Source organism: Saccopteryx bilineata, chromosome 3 (genome assembly GCF_036850765.1).
Source record: "Saccopteryx bilineata isolate mSacBil1 chromosome 3, mSacBil1_pri_phased_curated, whole genome shotgun sequence".
Classification (NCBI taxonomy): Eukaryota; Metazoa; Chordata; class Mammalia; order Chiroptera; family Emballonuridae; genus Saccopteryx; species Saccopteryx bilineata.
The window spans coordinates 304,211,004-304,232,524 of NC_089492.1; the positions used below are offsets into that span (position 1 = coordinate 304,211,004).

Sequence of the window (21,521 nt, forward strand, 5' to 3'; positions counted from 1 at the left end):
AGATGTCAGTATTTTGGCTGTTATGGATGCCTTGCAATGCTACAGGCGGATTTTGGAAGAGAAGTCATCAACCTTCCAGACTAACCTGGAACAATTCTTGAAAGTATTTTTATTGTATTTTTTTAAATTTATTTATTCATTTTAGAGAGGAGAGGGAGAGACAGAGAGAGAGAAAGAGAGAGAGAGAGAGAGAGAGAGGAGAGAGAGAGAGAAGGGGGGGAGGAGCTGGAAGCATCAACTCCCATATGTGCCTTGACCAGGCAAGCCCAGGGTTTTGAACTGCTGTCCTAAGCATTTCCAGGTTGACGCTTTATCCACTGCGCCACCACAGGTCAGCGGAACAATTCTTTAAGAAGGTAGAGAGGCCTGCCTCAGATCCTGTACCCTCTCCATCAGCTGCTTCTCGAGACGAAACACCTGTAGTCCAGGTAGAGTCATCTCCAGTGTCTCCTGCATGTTCCTTAGGCGATCCTGGTTCACCTGACCCAGTATCTCCAGCACCTTCTGCAGGCTCTCCTGCCTCTCCAGCTTCCTCCTCCCAGTAGGTCACTCTCTCCCACCTTGCACTGCCCCTTCTAGTGTGCAAGCCAACCACAGGAATAAAGGGAAGGAATTTTTTTTACACTCATTTTTTGGCCTTTCTGATACTACACTACAGTGTACAGTACAGTATACTTATGTTCTTTTCCTGTGCCTTGTGTTTTTATGTTCTAGATTATGATTTTACAACTGTGTTAGGATAGGTAAGTGACTTAGGATAGGATGTGTTTCAACTTACACCAAAATTCGGGTTACATCAGAGTTGTAGGAATGGAACTGTGTAGTAACCCAAGGACCCCCCTGTAAATTGTTACCTATAACCTTCAATAAAATGTATGTGAACACATTCAAATTCATTCAAGTTTATTAATGAAAACAATATTAAATTTACACATACTCTAAATAAAGTATGACAAACACTCTTTGCAACTATTTGTGAAAATACACACATTACAAACAATGAAGTGTTCCTGTTCTTTTGATATAAAGATTTGAAAGTTGTGGTTTCTTTGATTGTGAGAATGAAAGCTAAAAATTTAGGAAGCATATAATACATAAAAGTACAATAATTATATACATGTAGAGATAATTTATCTATACTTTCTCAGATACCCCTAAATCACTTTACTTCAACCACATCAATTAATATCCATCATTCATCACTTCAATCTATGGCTACTAGGATGATACTTCAGGATTTTTAATAATCTGCTATCATATTTTCCTTAAAGAGCATCTGAGAAAAATCGTTTAAATTCACAATGTTCCTCTATCTCATGTTAATCAAAATAACAAAGATGCCTTTCATGGTGACAAAGAACAAATTTCTAAGTCAACAACAAACAGCATCTCCAGTTAGATTTTCTTCACGCAATCTGGTTTGCAATGACCTCAGTCTTCCTTGGAAAAGTTGCTCTGAGTGAAACCCACCTAATATACAAGAGCTCACAGATATTTAAAGAAGCAACGTTCAACCTCATATTTTTAAACTCACACACATAGAATAAAGACATGGTAGCATCAACTGTACATTTCTAAGCTTTCTTTCCAGCATGAGTTTTCTGATGTTCAGTAAGGTTTGAGGAACATCTGAAGGCCTTGGCACATATACTACATTCATAAGGCTTCTCTCCAGTATGAATCCTGTAATGTTTAGTAAGTTTTGAGTTCTGCAGAAAGGCTCTGCCACAAACTCCACATTTGTAAGGTCTCTCTCCAGTGTGGATTCTCTCATGCGCAGTACAATGGGAAGAGGTTTTAAAGGCTTTGCCACATTCTCCACATTTGTAAGGTCTCTCTCCACTGTGAATTCTCTCGTGTACAGTACAATATGAAGAGGTTGAAAAGGCTTTGCCACATTTTCCACATTCATAAGGCTTCTCTCCAGTGTGAACTCTGAGATGATGAGAAAGTTCTCTCTGTGCATAAAAACATTTCCCACACTCTCTGCATTGGTAAGGTTTCTCCCCGGTATGAACTCTTCTCTCATGTTCAGTAAGATATGAATGCGATTTAAAGGCTTTGCCACATGCTTTACATATGTAAGGCTTTTCTTCACTATGACTTCTCTCATGGTGAGTAAGACTCGAACGGCAAGAAAATGTTTTGTCACATTCTCTACATTTGTAAGGCTTCTCTCCAGAATGAGTCATTTGATGTTGATTAAGGGTTGAATGTAAAGAAAAGGCCTTTCCACACTCCTTACAACTGTAAGGTTTATCTACAGTATGAATAACCTGATGCTGAATAAGTTTTGAGGAGCTATTAAAGGCTTTGCCACATTCTCTACATTTATAAGGTTTCTCTCCAGTGTGAAGTCTTTGATGTAAAATAAATGTTGAGGACTGCTTAAATGCTTTGCCACACTCTCTACATTTGTAAGGTTTCTTCCCAGAATGAATATTCCCATGGTCAGTAAAAGCTGAACGCCATTTAAAGGTTCTGCCACATATTTTACACACGTAAGGCTTTTCTTCACTATGACTTCTCTCATGTTGCGTAAGACTCGAACGGTAATAAAAAGTTTTGTCACATTTTCCACATTTGTAAGGTTTCTCTTGAGAATGAGTAATTTGATGTTGAGTCAGGTATGAATGATAAGAAAAGGTTTTCCCACACTCCTTACATCTGTAAGGTTTCTCTCCACTATGAGTGAGCTGGTGTATAATAAGTTTTGAGGAGCAATAAAAGGCTTTGCCACATTCTCTACACTTATAAGGTCTCTCCCCAGTGTGAATTCTCTCATGTTCAGTAAGACTTGAAAGCCACTTAAATTCTCTGCCACACGTTTTACATTTGTAAGGCTTCTCTTCAGCATGACTCATCTGATGCTGACTAAGACCTAAAGACCAATTAAATGTTTTACCACATTTTTTACATTTGTAAGGTTTTTGTCTAGTATGGACTTTAAGTCTAGTTAGATTAAATATTTGACTAAAGGCTTTCCAATGCGGATTACTTTTGTAAGCTTCCTCCCCAGTGTGAACGTTCTCTTGTTCAGTATGATTTAAAGATGACTTAAAAGATTTGACACTTTTACCTTGTTTCTTGGTCTTCTCCACAATATGCATGTCGTGATGTATACTGTAATTTAACATTTGATCAAAACCTTTTCCATCTTTATCATAGTTCTCTGGGAGCTGACTTCTCTGATCTTCATTTGGATTTGACTCTTGGTTAAAGTTTTCCCAATGTTTTTTCCACTGATAATTTCTGTCTCCATTATCTGTACTCTGTTAATCATTGAAGATAGAAAGGTTTTCAGTGACAGATAAACTTGTGGCGTTTTGTTTTTATTTATTTATTTTTTAGTGAGAGAGAGACAGAGAGATAGAAACATACAGAGACAGACAGGAAAGGAGAGAGATGAGAAGCATCAATTCTTCCTTGCGGCGCCTTAGTTGTTCACTGGTTGCTTTCTCTTATGTGCCTTGACGGGGAGGGGGGCTACAGCAGAGCCACTGAGCTTGGCCTCAAGCCAGCAACCATGGGATTATGTCTACGATCCCACTCTTAAGCCGACGACTCCACCCTCAAGCCACATGAGCCTGTGCTCAGGCCGGTGACCTTGAGATTTCAAACCTGGGTCCTCAGAGTCCCAGGTTGATGCTCTATCCATTGCACAACCAGCTGGTCAGGCAAATACATGGATTTTTAAAATTGATTTTACAGAGAGAGTAGGGGGCAGCAAGGAGTGTCAACATATAGCTGTTTAGTTGTTCACTGCTTGCTTGTCATACATGCCTCGACAGGGCAACCCAAGGCTTTGAACCGGTGACCTCAATATTCTAGTTCTATGCATTATCCAATGTGCCACCACAGGCTAGGATAGCTGATAAAGTGCATTAAACATATACTTTTATTCTTACATAACTACTCGGTGATACCTATTAAGCCATAATGGTTATATAAAAAATGCTCTCGGGCCCTGGCCGGTTGGCTCAGCGGTAGAGCGTCGGCCTGGCGTGCGGAGGACCCGGGTTCGATTCCCGGCCAGGGCACACAGGAGAAGCGCCATTTGCTTCTCCACCCCTCCGCCGCGCCTTCCTCTCTGTCTCTCTCTTCCCCTCCCGCAGCCGAGGCTCCATTGGAGCAAAGATGGCCCGGGCGCTGGGGATGGCTCTGTGGCCTCTGCCCCAGGCGCTGGAGTGGCTCTGGTCGCAACATGGCGACGCCCAGGATGGGCAGAGCATCGCCCCCTGGTGGGCAGAGCGTCGCCCCTGGTGGGCATGCCGGGTGGATCCCGGTCGGGCGCATGCGGGAGTCTGTCTGGCTGTCTCTCCCTGTTTCCAGCTTCAGAAAAATGCAAAAAAAAAAAAAAAAAAAGCTCTCGGACCTGATCTGTGGTGGTGCAGTGGATAAAGTGTCAACCTGGAATACCAAGGTCACTGGTTTGAAACCCTGGGCTTGCCTGGTCAAGGTACATATGGCAGTGATGCTTCCTGCTCCTCCCCCCTTCTCTCTCTCTCTCTCTCTCCTCTCTAAAATGAATTAAATAAAACTCTTTAAAAAAATTTTTTTAAATGCTCCCACATTTATGAAAATTGTGGACACTGGGATAAAAGAAAACATTATTTCTCAGTGGAAGAATAATGAAACAATGAAGCCCTGTTAAAGGAACTGTCACAATGATCACACTTAAACTTCATGTGTGCAGCCTGACTGGTGCTAACGCAACAGATAGAAAAGTGACCTGGGACACTGAAGGCTGCAATACAAAATCCCAAGGTCACTGGTGTGGCGTATGAGCTCATCAGCTTGAGTATGGGCCACCATCTTGACCACTGGATTGCTGACTTGAGCGCAAGATCAACACGATCCTAACATCACTGACTTGAGCCCAAAAGGTAGCTGGCTGAAGATTTCGGTTGCTGGCTTGAGGCTCCAGTTCTAAACACACATGAAAAACAATCAATAAACAACTAAAGTGCTAGACCAGGTGGTAGCACCATGGATAGAGTGTCAGACTGGGATACAGAGAACCCAAGTTCAAAACCTTGAGGTTGCAGGCTTGAATACAGGCTTATCCTGCTTGAGTGCGGGGTTCCTGGCATGAGCATGGGACCATAAACATGACCCCATGGTTGCTGGCTTCAGCAAGGTGTCACTGGCTCGGCTGGAGACACCCCCCCCCCCCATCAAGGCACATATGATAAAGCAATCAATGAACTGAGAGTGCCGCAACAAAGAACTGATGCTCCTCATCTCTCTCCCTTCCTGTCAGTCTGTTCTTATCTTTCCCTCTCTCTCTCTCTCTTGCTTAAAAAACTGTTTTCAAGTCCTGGCTGTTTGGCTCAATGGTAGAGCTTTGGTCCAGCATGTGGATATCTAGAGTTCAATTCCCATTTAAGGCACACAAAGCGGCTCTATGCTTCTCCACCCCTTCCCTTCTCCCTTCCTGTTTCTCTCTCTCTCTCACTTTCTCCTCCAGCTCCACTGGTTTCAGTGAGTTGGCCTCAGGACACAGAATGGCTCCTTGGAGCTACTGTCTTAGGTGTTAAAAATAGCTTGGTTGCTGAGCAACCACCCAGATGGGCAAAGCATTGCCAGTAGGGAGCTTGCTAGGTAGATCGGAGTCTGTCTCTCTGACTCATCACCTCACTTAAAAAAAAAATCTTTTCGGCCCTGGCCGGTTGGCTCAGCGGTAGAGTCAGCCTGGCGTGTGGGAGACCTGGGTTCGATTCCCAGCCAGGGCACATAGGAGAAGCGCCCATTTGCTTCTCCACCCCCACCCCCTCCTTCCTCTCTGTCTCTCTCTTCCCCTCCCGCAGCCAAGGCTCCATTGGAGCAAGGATGGCCCGGGCGCTGGGGATGGCTCCTTGGCCTCTGCCCCAGGTGCTAGAGTGGCTCTGGTCGCGACAGCGACGCCCCGGAGGGGCAGAGCATCGCCCCCTGGTGGGCAGAGCATCGCCCCTGGTGAGCCTGCCGGTGGATCCCGGTCGAGCGCATGCGGGAGTCTGACTGTCTCTCCCCATTTCCAGCTTCAGAAAAAGACAAAAAAAAAAAAAAAAATCTTTTCAGTCTTCACAGTCAGAAATACATTGATCTACAAATGAAACTGACTTAAAGTGAGTTTTCCCAAATGTATAATGTCTTTGACCTTAAATAACAAAGATATTATTATGAATAATTACACCAGGTTAGTTCTGTCCATAGTAACATCCTTTCTTCTCATCACTCTTTCCAAAACACAAAGGCTTTCATAAGTGTATATTATCAAAGCCGCATCTTCCATAGCTTACCAGTAGTGTTTTAGAAAAGAAATCTTCTATTCCTGGCTTTCGGAACAAGGTCTGGTTGTCTTTAGATGGCAAAGCTGAAAGAGACAACATAATTTTCACAGTAAGACACTCAGGTCCATGATCTTACCAAAAAGAATTGACCAAATTATATTTCTAAGGAGTTGAAAAGTAAGTTAAGAGTTCAAAGGAAGCCCAAGAAAGGTAACAACAAAGAAAGTCATATGAAAGAAAGAAAAAATGCTGAGATATGCCCACAACACTTGCTAAAATAACCTGGTACACAATGGCAATATTACAGGGGGTCCTCGGGTTACGACATAGTTCCATTCCTACAACAGTGACGTAACCCGAATTTTGGTATGTCGAAACACACCCTAGCTGAACACAAACGGAACACTTGTGCTTTTAGCAGTCCAAAATGGCGTGGGTAAGCATCCTGGGGAAGCCAACTCCCTCACTCATACACATGTTACTGGGTGTTTTTCCACCGCGTGCAACCAAACTAGTTTGCCCACATAGTCCATAAGTATGACACTAACGGCGCAAGCCAAAACACTCACGTCTCAATTTTTTAAAGTTTTTATGGGAGTGAGCACCATAAACTTGAAACATCATATGTCAATACTGTCATAACCCCAAGGACACCCCCCCCCCCGTCATATAAGAAAACACCAAATGCCTGACCAGACGGTGGTGCAGTGGATAGAGCGTCGGACTGGGATGCGGAAGACCCAGGTTCGAGAACCCGAGGTCGCCAGCTTGAGTGTGGGCTCATCTGGCTTGAGCAAAAGCTCACCAGCTTGAGCCCAAGGTTGCTGGCTCGAGCAAGGGGTTACTCGATCTGCTGAAGGCCCACGGTCAAGGCACATATGAGAAAGCAATCAATGAACAACTAAGGTGTTGCAACACGCAATGAAAAACTAATGATTGATGCTTCTCATCTCTCCGTTCCTGTCTGTCTGTCCCTGTCTATCCCTCTCTCTGACTCTCTCTCTATCTCTGTCTCAAAAAAAAAAAAAAAAAAGAAAACACCCAACTCCCAGGTTCTTCTCAGGAGATGATGAGATGAGGGAATGTGGGTTCAATGATCTTGCTGTTTTGCCTGACACAGCGCTCACACGGCAGCACAGGGTGGATGCATTGTAGTGGCTACTGAGATCAGAAGGTGTATAATGGTTCCAACACCGGAGACTGCCGTAGTAAAGACAAGTATCATGGACAGAAAGATACCACAGGTTCTAAGAAAAACACAGAAATTATTTGAAGGAACAGATGTACACAAAAGTATTTTTTAGTTTTTACTTATTGATTTTAGAGCGAGGTAGGGGGACAGAATGTGAGAGAGAAAAACAAAGATTAGTTGTTCCACTTAGTTATGCATCCTTTTTTTTTTTTTTTTTTTAATTTTATTTATTTTTTTATTTATTCATTTTAGAGAGGAGAGAGAGAGAGAGAGAGAGAGAAAGGAGGGAGGAGCAGGAAGCATCAACTCCCATATGTGCCTTGACCAGACAAGTGCAGGGTTTTGAACCGGCAACCTCAGTGTTCCCAGGTTGACGCTTTATCCACTGCGCCACCAGAGGTCAGGCCTAGTTATGCATCCTTTAGCTGCTTCTTGTATGTGCCCCGAGCAGAGAACAAACCCATAACTGTGGGGTGGCAGGAATGCTCTAACCAACTGAGCAACACGGCAAGGCCAATCCTCAATTTATACATAAAATTATAACAGAAATTAGAATTTCTCCCACAGCTGGTTATTATTAGTTTCCTCTTAGAAAAAGCAAGTTCATAAAGCCTGGTTGCTGACAATTCCAAACCTTGACTCAACATGAGGATATATAGAGAATCAGGAAAACAGAACAATCTGAAGAACAAAACAAATCTCCAGATTGTGGCATTACATTACTAAAAACACATTAATCATCTGAAAAAAAATTAAAAACATACATCTTAAAATGGAAAAGTAGACAAAATTGACAACTACATAATATCAGGAAAACTGTGCATGACCAAAATGTGAATGCATGAACAAAGGAAGTATAAAATAGACTAAACAATAATAGGAAGCTGAAAATCACAATACTAGAGTACAGAATACAGTAGCATCATCAACAGAAGATGTGACCAAACTGAAGAAAGAATACATAAACTTGTATACTTCAGGTAAAATTTCAATACAGGGAATCCAAGAAAAATGTGGAAAACTAAAGACAGCCTAAAGGACACATGGGACACCATTAAATTGACCACCTTGTACATTAACTGGACAGCATAAAACCAGATTAATAAATAAATACTTATATAAAAAATTAAAAGTTTAAAATTCCAAAATATGGACATAGAGACAAATTCAAGCAGATCACTAAATTTTTTTTTCTTTTTTTACAAGGACAGAGAGAGAATCAGAGAGAGGGATAGATAGGGACAGACAGGAATGGAGAGAGATGAGAAGCATCAATCATTAGTTTTTCATTGTAACACCTTAGTTGTTCATTGATTGCTTTCTCATATGTGCCTTGACTACGGGCCTTCAGCAGACTGAGTAACTCCTTGCTCGAGCCAGCGACCTTGGGTCCAAGCTGGTGGGCTTTTTTTTTTTTTTTCTCAAGCCAGATGAGCCTGCGCTCAGGCTGGTGACCTCGGGGTCTCGAACCTGGGACCTTCCGCATCCCAGTCCGATGCTCTATCCACTGCGACACCGCCTGGTCAGGCAGATCACTAAATTTTAAGTAACATGAATACAAAAATGTCAACAGAAGGACATATTATAATCAAAATATCATGAGTAGCCTGACCATCCAGTGGTGCAGTGGATAGAGCGTCGGACTGGGATGAGGAAGGACCCAGGTTTGAGACCCCGAGGTTGCCAGCTTGAGCGTGGGCTCATCTGGTTTGAGCAAAAGCTCACTAGCTTGAGCCCAAGGTTGCTGGCTCGAGCAAGGGGTTACTCGGTCTGCTGAAGGCCCGCAGTCAAGGCACATATGAGAAAGCAATCAATGAACAACTAAGGTGTTGCAACGCGTAATGAAAAACTAATGACTGATGCTTCTCATTTCTCCGTTCCTGTCTGTTTGTCCTTGTCTATCCCTCTGTCTGACTCTCTCTCTCTGTCTCTGGAAAAAAAATATATATCATGAGTACCAGACATCAACTATAGTAAGAGCATAAAATGGAAACCCCAGAGCAGCTCCTCCAGTGGATAGCATCAAAGCACCTCAAAGCACCACCACCAACCCCTTCCACAAGCCACACACTCAAGGAGCTGACTCAGCGGGCACCAGAGCGCTGCTGTCCTCATCCCTGCTCTGTGGGGTGGGCGCCTTCAGTGGTGACTCTCCACAGTGGTCAGTGGTGACAGCTAGTCAGTGCTTTCAGCTCAATGGCCTGAAGGTACATCCTCCCCATTGATGTGCCAACAGCAAGTATGGCCCAACTACAAGAGGGTATACAGTGACCACACAAAGGGCACAGCACGAGTGCCCATCCTGGGTGACTGGGGAGACTGCCACTGGACCCCACAGAACACCTACTACATTAGGCCACTCTGTCAAGCCTGGGAGACAGAGTCATTTTCCTAATACACAGAAACAAACACAGGGCGGATGTCTACACGAGGAGAGAAAGAAACAAGTCCCAAAGAACAGAACTCCAGAAAAAAAAAAAACACTAAAGAAAATGACATGGGGGAGAGGGACAGGACAGGGTGTGGGGGTAAGGGAGTAAAGAGGGACAAATAAAAGGTGACGGACAATGAATGATTTGACTTTAGGTGATGGGTATACAACATAATCAGTTCCAATGCTATAGAAATGTTTACCTGAAACCTATGTACTCTTATTGATTAGTGTCACCTTGTTAATTTTCTAAATAAATTTATAAAATAATAAAAAGGATATAAAAAATGGACAAAAGCAGCTACTAATGCAGAGTTCAAAACACTTAGCTATAAGGATGCTCAATGAACTTAGTGAGAATCTCACAGCATAAAAAAGCAGCAGTCAGAAATGAAAGATATGACCCTGGCCAGGTGACTCAGTCGATAAAGCATCAGACTGGTATATGGACGCCCCGGGTTCAATTCCTGATTAGGGCACACAAGAGAAGGGACCACCTGCTTCTCTCTTCCCTCTCTTCGCAGTCAGTGGCTCAACTGGTTCAAGTGTTGGCACCAGGTGCTGGTAGCTTAGTTGGTCAGAGCTCATCCGGCCTCAGGTGCTAAAAATAGCTCATTTGATTTGAGCATCATCCCAAAATGGGTTGCTCGGTGGATCCCTGTTGCAGCCTATGTAGGAGTCTGTCCCACTGTCTCCCCTCCTCTCACTTAAAAAAAAAAAAAAAAAAAAAAGAGCCTGACCAGGCGGTGGTGCAGCGGATAGAGCGTCGGACTGGGATGCAGAGGACCCAGGGTTGCTGGCTTGAGCAAGGAGTTACTTGTTCGGCTAAAGGCCCATGGTCACAGCACATATGAGAAAGCAATCAATGAACAACTAAGGTGTCGCAACAAAAAACTGTTGATTGATGCTTCTCATCTCTCTCTGTTCCTGTGTTTGTCCCTATCTATCCCTCTCTCTGTAACAAAAACAAAAAACAAACAACAAAAAAAGCATACAGTAACCGAAATGAATAATTTATAAGATATTTGGAGCAGATGAAGCCAAGATTGTAATCAGTGATGTAGAATATAAACAAGCAAAAAACACCCAATCAGGACAGCAAAAATAACAAGAATCCATAAACATTAGAATAGAGAAAGGAGTCTGTAGGACAATTTCAAGTGAAAAATCATTCAAATCCTAGAGCACCAAAAGAACAGAAAGCCAAAAACTGAAAACAGTTAAAAAATAATAATGGAAAACTTCCCTGACGTGGTGAAGGAAATATACAAAAAAGCCCAGGAAGCTCAGAGACTCCCAAACCAGATCAACCGATAGAGGCCCACACCAATAAACATAATTAATTAAAATAGCAAAGGTTAAGCCCTGGCCGGTTGGCTCAGCGGTGGAGCGTCGGCCTGGCGTGCGGGGGACCCGGGTTCGATTCCCGGCCAGGGCACATAGGAGAGGCGCCCATTTGCTTCTCCACCCCCCCTCCTTCCTCTCTGTCTCTCTCTTCCCCTCCCGCTGCTGAGGCTCCATTGGAGCAAGGATGGTCCGGGCGCTGGGGATGGCTCCTTGGCCTCTGCCCCGGGCGCTGGAGTGGCTGTGGTCCTGGCAGAGCGACGCCCCAGAGGGGCAGAGCATCGCCCCCTGGTGGGCAGAGCATCGCCCCTGGTGGCCGTGCCGGGTGGATCCCGGTCGGGCGCATGCGGGAGTCTGTCTGACTGTCTCTCCCCCGTTTCCAGCTTCAGAGAAATACAAAAAAAAAAAAAAAACACACAAAAATAAAGTAGCAAAGGTTAAAGACAAAGAGAGAATCTTTTTTTTTCTTTTTTTTTGTTCAGAGAAATACAAAAAAAAAAACCACACAAAAATAAAGTAGCAAAGGTTAAAGACAAAGAGAGAATCTTTTTTTTTCTTTTTTTTTGTTCAGAGAAATACAAAAAAAAAAACCACACAAAAATAAAGTAGCAAAGGTTAAAGACAAAGAGAGAATCTTTTTTTTTTTTTGTATTTCTCTGAAGCTGGAAACGGGGAGAGACAGTCAGACAGACTCCCGCATGCGCCCGACCGGGATCCACCCGGCACGCCCACCAGGGGCGACGCTCTGCCCACCAGGGGGCGATGCTCTGCCCCTCTGGGGCGTCGCTCTGCCGCAACCACAGCCACTCCAGCGCCCAGGGCAGAGGCCAAGGAGCCATCCCCAGCGCCCGGGCCATCCTTGCTCCAATGGAGCCTCAGCAGCGGGAGGGGAAGAGAGAGACAGAGAGGAAGGGGGGGGGGTGGAGAAGCAAATGGGCGCCTCTCCTATGTGCCCTGGCCGGGAATCGAACCCAGGTCCCCCGCACGCCAGGCCGACGCTCCACTGCTGAGCCAACCGGCCAGGGCAAGAGAGAATCTTAAATGCAGCAAAAGTGTATAGTTCAGCCCTGGCTGGTTAGCTCAGTTGGGCAGAGAGCATCATCTGAAAACACCAAGGTCGCAGATGGATCCCCAGTCAGTGAACAAAGGAGCAGCGACTGCCTGACCAGGCGGTGGCACAGTGGGTAGAGCGACGGCGTGGGATGCCAAGGACCCAGGTTTGAGACCCCGAGGTTGCCAGCCTAAGAACAGGCTCATCTGGTTTGAGCACAAGCTCACCAGCTTGGACCCAAGGTCGCTGGCTCCAGCAAGGGGTCACTCGGTCTGCTGAAGGCCCGCGGTCAAGGCACATATGAGAAAGCAATCAATGAACAACCAAGGTGTTGCAATGCGCAACGAAAAACTAATGATTGATGCTTCTCATCTCTCTGTTCCTGTCTATCTGTCCCTGTCTATCCCTCTCTCTGACTCTCTCTCTGTAAAAAAATAAAAGAAAAAAAAACAAAAACAAAAGAGCAGTGACCAATGAATACACCAGTATATGGAACAATGAATGAATGCTATCTTGTCTCTTACTCTCCCTCCTCTCCTTCTATTCTCTCTATCCTTTCCTCTCTTTTCTAAAATCCATCAGGTACAAAGACAGAGAAAAAGAGTAACTTACTTACAAAAAAATTTCATAAAACTGCCATCTGATTTTTTAACAGAAACTTTACAGGCCAGAAGGAATTGTCAACGATATTGTCAATGTAATGAAAAGGAAAGAACTACAACCAAGATTACTTTACCCAGCAAATCGTTTAGAATCAGAAAACAGCTAAGTTTCCCATATGAAAAGAAGCTAAAGAAATTAACTATCACCAAATCAGTACTGCAAGAAATTTAATACGGTCTCCTTAAAAAAGAAAAAAAAGAAGGCCCTGGCGGGTTGGCTCAGTGGTAGAGCGTTGGCCTGGCGTGCGGGGGACCCGGGTTCGATTCCTGGCCAGGGCACATAGGAGAAGCGCCCATTTGCTTCTCCACCCCCCCCTTCCTCTCTGTCTCTCTCTTCCCCTCCCGCATCCAAGGCTCCATTGGAGCAAAGATAGCCCGGGCGCTGGGGATGGCTCCTTGGCCTCTGCCCCAGGCGCTAGAGTGGCTCTGGTCGCGGCAGAGCGACGCCCCGGAGGGGCAGAGCATCGCCCCCTGGTGGGCAGAGCGTCGCCCCTGGTGGGCGAGCCGGGTGGATCCCGGTCGGGCGCATGCGGGAGTCTGTCTGACTGTCTCTCCCCGTTTCCAAGCTTCAGAAAAATACAAAAAAAAAAAAAAAAAAAAGAAGAATGTGAGTAATAGCTTGACCAGGCAGTGGTGCAGTGGATAGAGCGTCAAACTGGGACACAGAGGACTCAGGTTCAAAACCCCAAGGTTGCCGCTTGAGCATGGGCTCATCCAGCTTGAGCGTGGGATCACAGACATGACCCCATGGTCGCTGACTTGAGCAAAGGGTCACTTGCTCTGCTATACCCCCCCCCCCCCCAGTCAAGGCACATATGAGAAAGCAATCAATGAACAACTAAGCAGCTGCAACGAAGAATTAATGCTTCTCATCTCTCTCCCTTCATGTCTGTCTGTCCCTCTGTCTCTCACACACACATAAAAAGAATGTGAATAAATGACCATTAAAAAGAACTAAATTTTATCATTTGTCACAAGCATGCACCTAGAGTGTGTTCTATTAAGTGAAATGGTCAGAGAAAAACACAGACCATTTGATCTCACTTACATGTGGCATCAAAAGAAAAATACAAACCAACCACCAAACGGAAACACACTCACAGGCACAGAGAACAGACTAATGGTGGCCAGACGGAGGGGCTGAAGGACTGGCCGGTAAAGGTGAAGCCACGGAGAAATACACACTGGCATGTACTATAGTCATGGGATGTCAAGTACAGCCTAAGAAATAAAGTAAATAATCCTGTATTAACTGCATATGGTACCAGTTCTGTACTGCAAATATCACAGGGGCTCTTTTAAGACTTTATAAAGTAGCTCTGGTCGAAGAGCTCCGTCGGTCGGAACATCGTCCAGAAGCAGAGAGGCTGCCGTTTGGACCCCGGTCAGGGCACATACAGGAACGTATCAATGATCCTGTCTGTCTCTCTCTCTCTCCTTTCCTCTCTCTAAAATGAATTTAAGCATATATAAAAAAAAAGACTTTGTGCTTGGCCTGTGGTGGCACAGTGGATAAACCTTCGGCCTAGAATGCCAAGGTTGCCAGTTCGAAACCCTGGGCTTCCCTGGTCAAGGCACATACAGCAAGCAAGAAATGAACAACTAACATGAAGCAACTATGAATTGTTACTTCCCATTCCATGCTTCCCTTTCTCTCCTGTCTCTGTAAAATCAATAAAGTATTTAAAAAAGACTGTGTAAAGTATATGATGGTATAATCATTATGCTGTACAGCGGAAACACAAAATAATATGGAAAAAAAAGCAAAGAAAATGGAAAACAGGAACAGAAAATTTACCCCCAGAATGCTAAATATCATATACAAGTAGTATTGAAAGGAAACCTTGTAAATAACCATAAATTCTAAGTGTGAGCGGGCCCCCAAAACAGCAAACATTCTGTAGAAGGACATGCACTACATAGCAAGAAATTTTCATAGAAAATGCATTCAAATTGTTCAAAAACAGACCTAAAGAACAATTTTTTTTTCTTTTTAAAGATTTTATGTAGTTATTTTTTGAGACGAGAGAGAGAGAGAGAGAAAGTGAGAAGCATCAACTCGTAGTTGCTTCACCTCAGCTGTTCACTGGTTGCTGTCCTGTGTGCCTTGACGGGCAAGCTGGGGATTTTGAACCAGCGACCTCAGCATTCCAGGTTGCTGCTCTATCCACAGACCCACCACAGGCCAGGCAAGTATAATTTTAATGAGAAAACATTTAAATAACATGAGGAATGTTTTCAGACTTACTATATTTCAGCTCTTCTTACACAAACTGTGCAGGCTGTAACCACCCTCACAGAAAAAACCCTGCCGCACCTGCGGTGGTGCAGTGGCTGAAGCCTCGACCTGGAATTCTGGGGTTGCAGGTTACAAACCGGTCTTGTCGGGTCAAGGCACACAACAGAAGCAACTGCGAAGAGTTTATGCTTCCCGTTCCTCCCCGCCCTCCACCTTTCTATCCCTCTGTCCTCTCTCTGAAATCAAAAAATAAAATCCTAAAATAAGGAAAAACCTAATCATTGCTTTAGCGTGAAGTAAATTTTTTTTTTTTTTTGAGAGGCAGGGAGACAGAGACAGGAACATCGAGCTGCCCCTGAAGATGCCCTCAACTGGGAATCGAACTGGCAACCTCCACGTTCTACAGAGACGCTCCAACCAACACAGCTATCCGGCCAAGGCTGAAGTAAACTTCAATTCAAAAACAAGACATTTTCCTGGAGAGGAAGTGCTTATTAATTCTGTAACCCACTTCTTCCCACATTCCAGCACGCTGTATCAGCACCTGTGAATCCCAAGGAAAACTATGACAAAGACCTAATAAGAAAGTGAAAACACACAGGACAGTCCCGGGTAGCTCTGGACTGGACAGGAGAGTTTACAGAATGACAGTGATGACGAAAGCAGGTAACAGTGGACACTTTCCTACCTGCTGGGCAACACTCTGAGGTCGCCTACAGCAGTAAATTATTAAAGAGCTCTATGAGGTACATAGAGACATTAAACTATTTTGACAGAGAAATTGTGGAATATAAATTAGAAATCTCTTTGTTATTTCATATGAAGTAAAAGGACATTATGAAGTTAAAAAAATCATTAGTTAGATTTTTCTCACTTTGGGGATGTGCACTGTGCAGTGATGAAATCATTGAGTCTGTAGGGACTTGTTTGAAACCTCCACAGGATTAGAAATTATAAACCAGAAAATATGACACCCATCACCCATGTGCCCAGGATTTCTGCAGTAAATTCCAGGATTTCCACCATCTCCTTCATACACTCTTTACATGACACTAAAACAAAACTAAAAAAATTAAAAAGGCTTAATATACAACGTGTAGATTGTCCCAAGTCTCCAAAGCAATTTAGGAACCAGACCATGGTGACCCTCACAGTCCAAGGGGAGGACCCCGCCCCCACTGCTAATGTGATGACAGAGGTCACTGTAACAAAAGCAGAGTCCTGAGAGGATGACGCAGGAGCACGGGACGTGCTGGAGACCAGCTGTCCCTCTATGACAACAGGGATACACCTGGGCCTCTCACAGCCCTTTCCACTGCAGCAGCTTCCCAACCACACTGTAAGGTCTGCCCTCCTCCATGACCTTTAGATCTCGCACCTATGTCACCTGCCTCCTCATCCCACCTACCTGGCTGGCAAGACATTGTCTTTTTTCCGGTCACATCCCAGCGCTCCTTCATTTGCTCCAAATAGATGACCAGGATTGGTTTAGAAACAGAAAGACCTGTTTATTAGGGAGAAAAAAGTAAAATATAAGTTTTGATAGAGATTTTCCAATTTCCCAAACTGTTTGTGCTCAATGTAGACACGGTAGAATAGTACAATATTTTAGAGTAATTTTCCAAAATGCTGTTTCTGATAGCACCTTATTTATTCTATACAACATGTAAACTTTTTAGACGTGACTTCCTATTTAAAGTACATCATGAAATCTGTCTTTTCTCTGGCAGCAAAACCCAGTTGGTTCCTTGAGAGCAAGAACCTGAAAATCTACAATTTGAAGCAGAAGCTCCCAGAAAAAGTTCTTCTAATGAAGTAAATAAAGCCCCACAGGACCTGTGGTGCAGTGGATAAAGGATCAACCTGGAATGCTGAGGTCACAGGTTCAAAACCCCAGGCTTGCCTGGTCAAGGCACATATGAGAGTTGATGCTTCCTGCTCCTCTCTCCCTTCTTTCTCTTTCTCTAAAAATGAATAAATTAAAATCTTTAAAAATAACAAAAAACCCGACAGATGGAGAATAAACTCAGGAAGGAAGTTATCCTCACCCAGGGAGACCAGGTTCCTGTAGTTCTCCAACATCACATCCACGTACAGTTTCCGCTGAGCTGGGTCCAGGCATTCCCACTCCTCCTGAGAGAACTCTATGGCCACATCCCTGAAGGTCAATCCCTGGAAACATCAACAACAAAAAACCACGTTTAGGCCCTGGCCAGTTGGCTCAGTGGTAGAGCGTCGGCCTGGCATGCAGGAGTCCCAGGTTCGATTCCCGGCCAGGGCACACAGGAGAAGCACCCATCTGCTTCTCCACCCCTCCCCCTTTCCTTCCTCTCTGTCTCTCTCTTCCCCTCCCGCAGCCAAGGCTCCACTGGAGCAAAGCTGGACCGGGCACTGAGGATGGCTCCTTGGCCTCTGCCCCAGGCGCTAGAGTGGCTCTGGTTGCAACAGAGTGATGCCCCAGAGGGGCAGAGCATCGCCCCCTGGTGGGCGTGCCGGGTCGATCCCGGTCAGGCTCATGCAGGAGTCGGTCTGACTGCCTCCCCGTTTCCAACCTCAGAAAAATACAAAAAAAAAAACAAAAACGTTTACCAAGGGCCACGGACAAAATTCATATCACCCAAAATAAAAAGTTTTAGAAGTGGCTGTGACCCAGGAGACACTCCTGAATTATCCAGTAAGATCATTTGGACCCTGTAACAGTCTCTAAGGTATTGTCTGTCACTGTGATAAGGGGATGACAGTATCCAAAAATGCACCACACAGAGTTTACTTCTCACAAAAATTAAATTTTCAAATGAACGCATCAACACAAGCATAAGGATCTGTCAGGGTTGGAGTTTATCACTCATGATCAGGTGTGTTTATAGCTCAGGTAAAGAGGCCATGTTGAATTGGAAGATTAAAAACTTCTTCAATTTTAACACGCACAACAATGAACTCAGTTCTGGAAAAATGAAGAGTCCCATTCAGAAGTTCTGAAACGGGGCCAGTGTTTCCACATGTTTATCACGCTCCCATCTATCTGGGACACCAATGTCTCCGGACCACATGCTATACATACTCTGGAATAGTTCAGAAATAGAAATCACAGAGAACACTTTGCACATGACTTTGAACAAAGGCTTATGAAATTTGTAAAATTTTTACTTACTCATTTTTAGACAGACAGAAAGATTCAGAGAAACATAGATTTGCTATTCCCAAACTTATGCATTCATTGAACGATCTTTTTCCCAGGATCCACAGGCCTGTATTTTACTCATTTGCTTGTTTACACATGTATCTAATACCTTGTTATTTGCATTTTTCTAAAGAATAAAGTGTTTTCAATTCTTTTTTTTATGACAAAGTGTATCTTTTGAGTTTTTTATATTAGCTTTTTTTTTTTTTTTTTTTTTTTTACAGAGACAGAGAGTGAGTCAGAGAGAGGGATACACAGGGACAGACAGGAACGGAGAGAGATGAGAAGCATCAATCATTAGTTTTTTGTTGTGATTCCTTTCTCATATGTGCCTTGACCACGGGCCTTCAGCAGACCGAGTAACCCCTTGCTGGAGCCAGCGACCTTGGGTTCAAGCTGGTGACCTCGGGGTCTCAAACCTGGATCTTCCGCATCCCAGTCCAACGCTCTACCACTGCGCCACCGCCTGGTCAGCTACTTTTTTTTTTTTTTTAACTTCTTTTTCATTGAATTTATTTGGGTGACATTGGTTATGGAAAGTATACACGGTTCAGGTGTACAATCATCTGTAAATAGTACTATGTGTTCACCTTCCATCACCCTTTTTTACCTGCCCCTCCCCCCGTTTGACTGTTATATGTGCTCTAATGGGAGATCAAACCTGTAACCCTTGGCATATCTTAAGATGCTCTAACTAGCCTGACCAGGCGGTGGCGCAGTGGATAGAGCGTCAGACTGGGATGCAGAGGACCCAGGTTCGAGACCCCGAGGTCGCCAGCTTGAGCGCAGGCTCATCTGGTTTGAGCAAAGCTCACAAGCTTAGACCCAAGGTCACTGGCTCAAGCAAGGGGTTACTCAGTCTGCTGAAGGCCCGCGGTCAAGGCACATATGAGAAAGCAATCAATGAACAACTAAGGTGTTGCGACGCGCAACAAAAAACTAATAATTGATGCTTCTCATCTCTCCGTTCCTGTCTGTCTGTCCCTGTCTATCCCTCTCTCTGACTCTGTCTCTGTAAAAAAATAAATAAATAAAAAATAAAAAAAAGATGCTCTAACTAACTGAACACCCAGCCAGGGACCTATGGACACTTCTCATGGAACAGGAAACATGGGAACCACAATTCTATTTAAAAATTTACTATAGGCCCTGGCCAGTTGGCTCAGTGGTAGAGCATCAGCACGGTGTGTGGAAGTCCCAGGTTCGATTTCTGGTCAGGGCACACAGAAGAAGCACCCATCTGCTTCTCCACCCTTCCCCCTCTCTTTTCTCTCTATATCTCCCCCGCCCCCACCCCTGCCCACAGCCAAAGCTCCATTGGAGCAAAGTTGGCCTAGGCACTGAGGACGGCTCCATGGCCTTCGCCTCAGGTGCTAGAATGGCTCCGGATGCAACAAAGCAACGCCTGAGATGGGCAGAGCATCACCCCCTAGTGGGCATGCTGGGTGGATCCCAGTTGGACGCATGTGGGAGTCTGTCTCTCTGCCTCCCTGCTTCTCACTTCAGAAAAATACAACAAAAAATATTTACTGTAAGTAATCTTAGAACAAGATTCTTCCTCTGTCATGGGAATATTTTCTAAAATTTACAATAAAGAATAAACCTGCCTGACCTGTGGTGGCGCAGTGGGTAAAGCGTCAACCTGGAAACGCTGAGGTTGCCAGTTCAAAGCCCTGGGCTTGCCTGGTCAAGGCACATATGGGAGTTGATGCTTCCAGCTCCTCCCCCCTTCTCTCTCTCTGTCTCTCTCTCCTCTCTAAAAATGAATAAAAAAAAAAAAAAAAAAAAGAATAAACCTTAAGCCTGACCTGTGGTGGCGCAGTGGATAAAGTGTCAACCTGGAAATGCTGAGATTGCCGGTTCAAAACCCTGGGCTTGCCTGGTCAAGGCACATACGGGAGTTGATGCTTCCTGCTCCTCCCCCTTCTCTCTCTCTCTCTCTCTCTCTCTCTCTCTCTCCCCCCCCCTATAATGAATAAATAAAATCTTTTAAAAAAAATTAAAAAAAAAAAAAGAATAAACCTTAAACCTGACCAGGCAGTTGCACAGTGGACAGACCATCGGCTTGGGACAAGGACCCAGGTTTGAAATCCCAAGGTCGCTAGCTTGAAGCCGAAGGTCACTGGCTTGGCTGGAGCCCCCTGGTTAATGTACATATAAGAAAGCAAGCAATGAGCTAATTTGCTGCAATGAAGAACTGATGCTTCTCATCTCTCTCCTTCCTGTCTGTCTCTCTAAATAAAAGTTAAAATAAAAAAAAGTAGAGAATTCAAGATCATGGGTCCTAAATCCACTTAAGTTAGGAGGAAAAGCAAACACAGCCTCTGCCCAGGACACATCGCTTACCTGAGATGCAGCCATTCTGTCCTGGTCCTGCTCCTGCTTGTTCTCTCAGGTGACAGTATGTTGAGGAGTCAAGTCTGCATTTGGAGAATGTGCCTTCACAGGTGTCCACACAGCCACTTCATCTGCTTCCACCACACTCACGGCAGAAGGACCTAGAAATGCTGAAAATATTAAGTAGAATAGACACTGATCAGGCAGGAAAAGGGGAGGATGAGTAAATGGGGGTTTATCTCACCCACTAAAGGAGGGAGTTAGCGGTTTAAGGTCAAACAAAATCACCAGGTGTTCACATGGCCTTGAAACCCTGTATATCAGTCCTAGTGTCAGGGAAGGGGAACCTTGACATTTACAGCTGAAAAGCATATAATCTATAACACCCCCAAAAGTAGGGCCACTCATAGCTGCATTTGCCTGCTTGTGCCTTTTGACAAGTGTATTGCTTTGCTTAAGAAACTGCTTCCTGCCTGACCAGGCGGTGGCACAGTGGATAGAGCATCAGACTGGGATGCAGAGGACTCAGGTTTGAGACCCCGAGGTCGCCAGCTTGAGCGTGGGCTCATGTGGTTTGAGCAAAAGCTCACCAGTTTGAACCCAAGGTTGCTGGCTTGAGCAAGGGGTTACTCAGTCTGCTGAAGTCCTGCAGCCAAGGCACATATGAGAAAGCAGTCAATGAACAACTAAGGTCTCGCAAAGAAAAACTGATGATTGATGCTTCTCATCTCTCTCCATTCCTGTCTGTCTGTCCCTGACTATCCCTCTCTCTAACTCTCTTTCTGTCCCTGAAAAAAAAAAAAGAAAAAGAA

General features: G+C 44.6%; 1 protein-coding gene across 1 annotated transcript; it reads right to left on the reverse strand.

The window, feature by feature from the left end:
* Positions 1–914: 914 nt before the first annotated feature.
* On the reverse strand, positions 915–20,748 carry LOC136331997 (zinc finger protein 85-like). The gene is made up of 5 exons (XM_066271217.1): positions 20,719–20,748; positions 17,240–17,363; positions 16,600–16,695; positions 6,282–6,355; positions 915–3,272 (listed from the first exon to the last, which is right to left on the reverse strand). The coding sequence occupies exons 1-5, from the start codon at positions 20,731–20,733 to the stop codon at positions 1,575–1,577; spliced, it is 2,007 nt and encodes a 668-aa protein (XP_066127314.1). The 5' UTR covers positions 20,734–20,748; the 3' UTR covers positions 915–1,574.
* Between the last annotated feature and the right edge of the window lie 773 nt (positions 20,749–21,521).

Excerpts from the sequence above, each read along its gene's own strand:
- LOC136331997 (XM_066271217.1), bottom strand. Across the intron at positions 6,356-16,599 it reads GACAATGTCTTGCCAGCCAG|CTTTGCCATCTAAAGACAAC; the intron begins GTAGGTGGGATG and ends TGTCTCTTTCAG. Across the intron at positions 3,273-6,281 it reads TCTTTTCTAAAACACTACTG|AGTACAGATAATGGAGACAG; the intron begins GTAAGCTATGGA and ends AATGATTAACAG.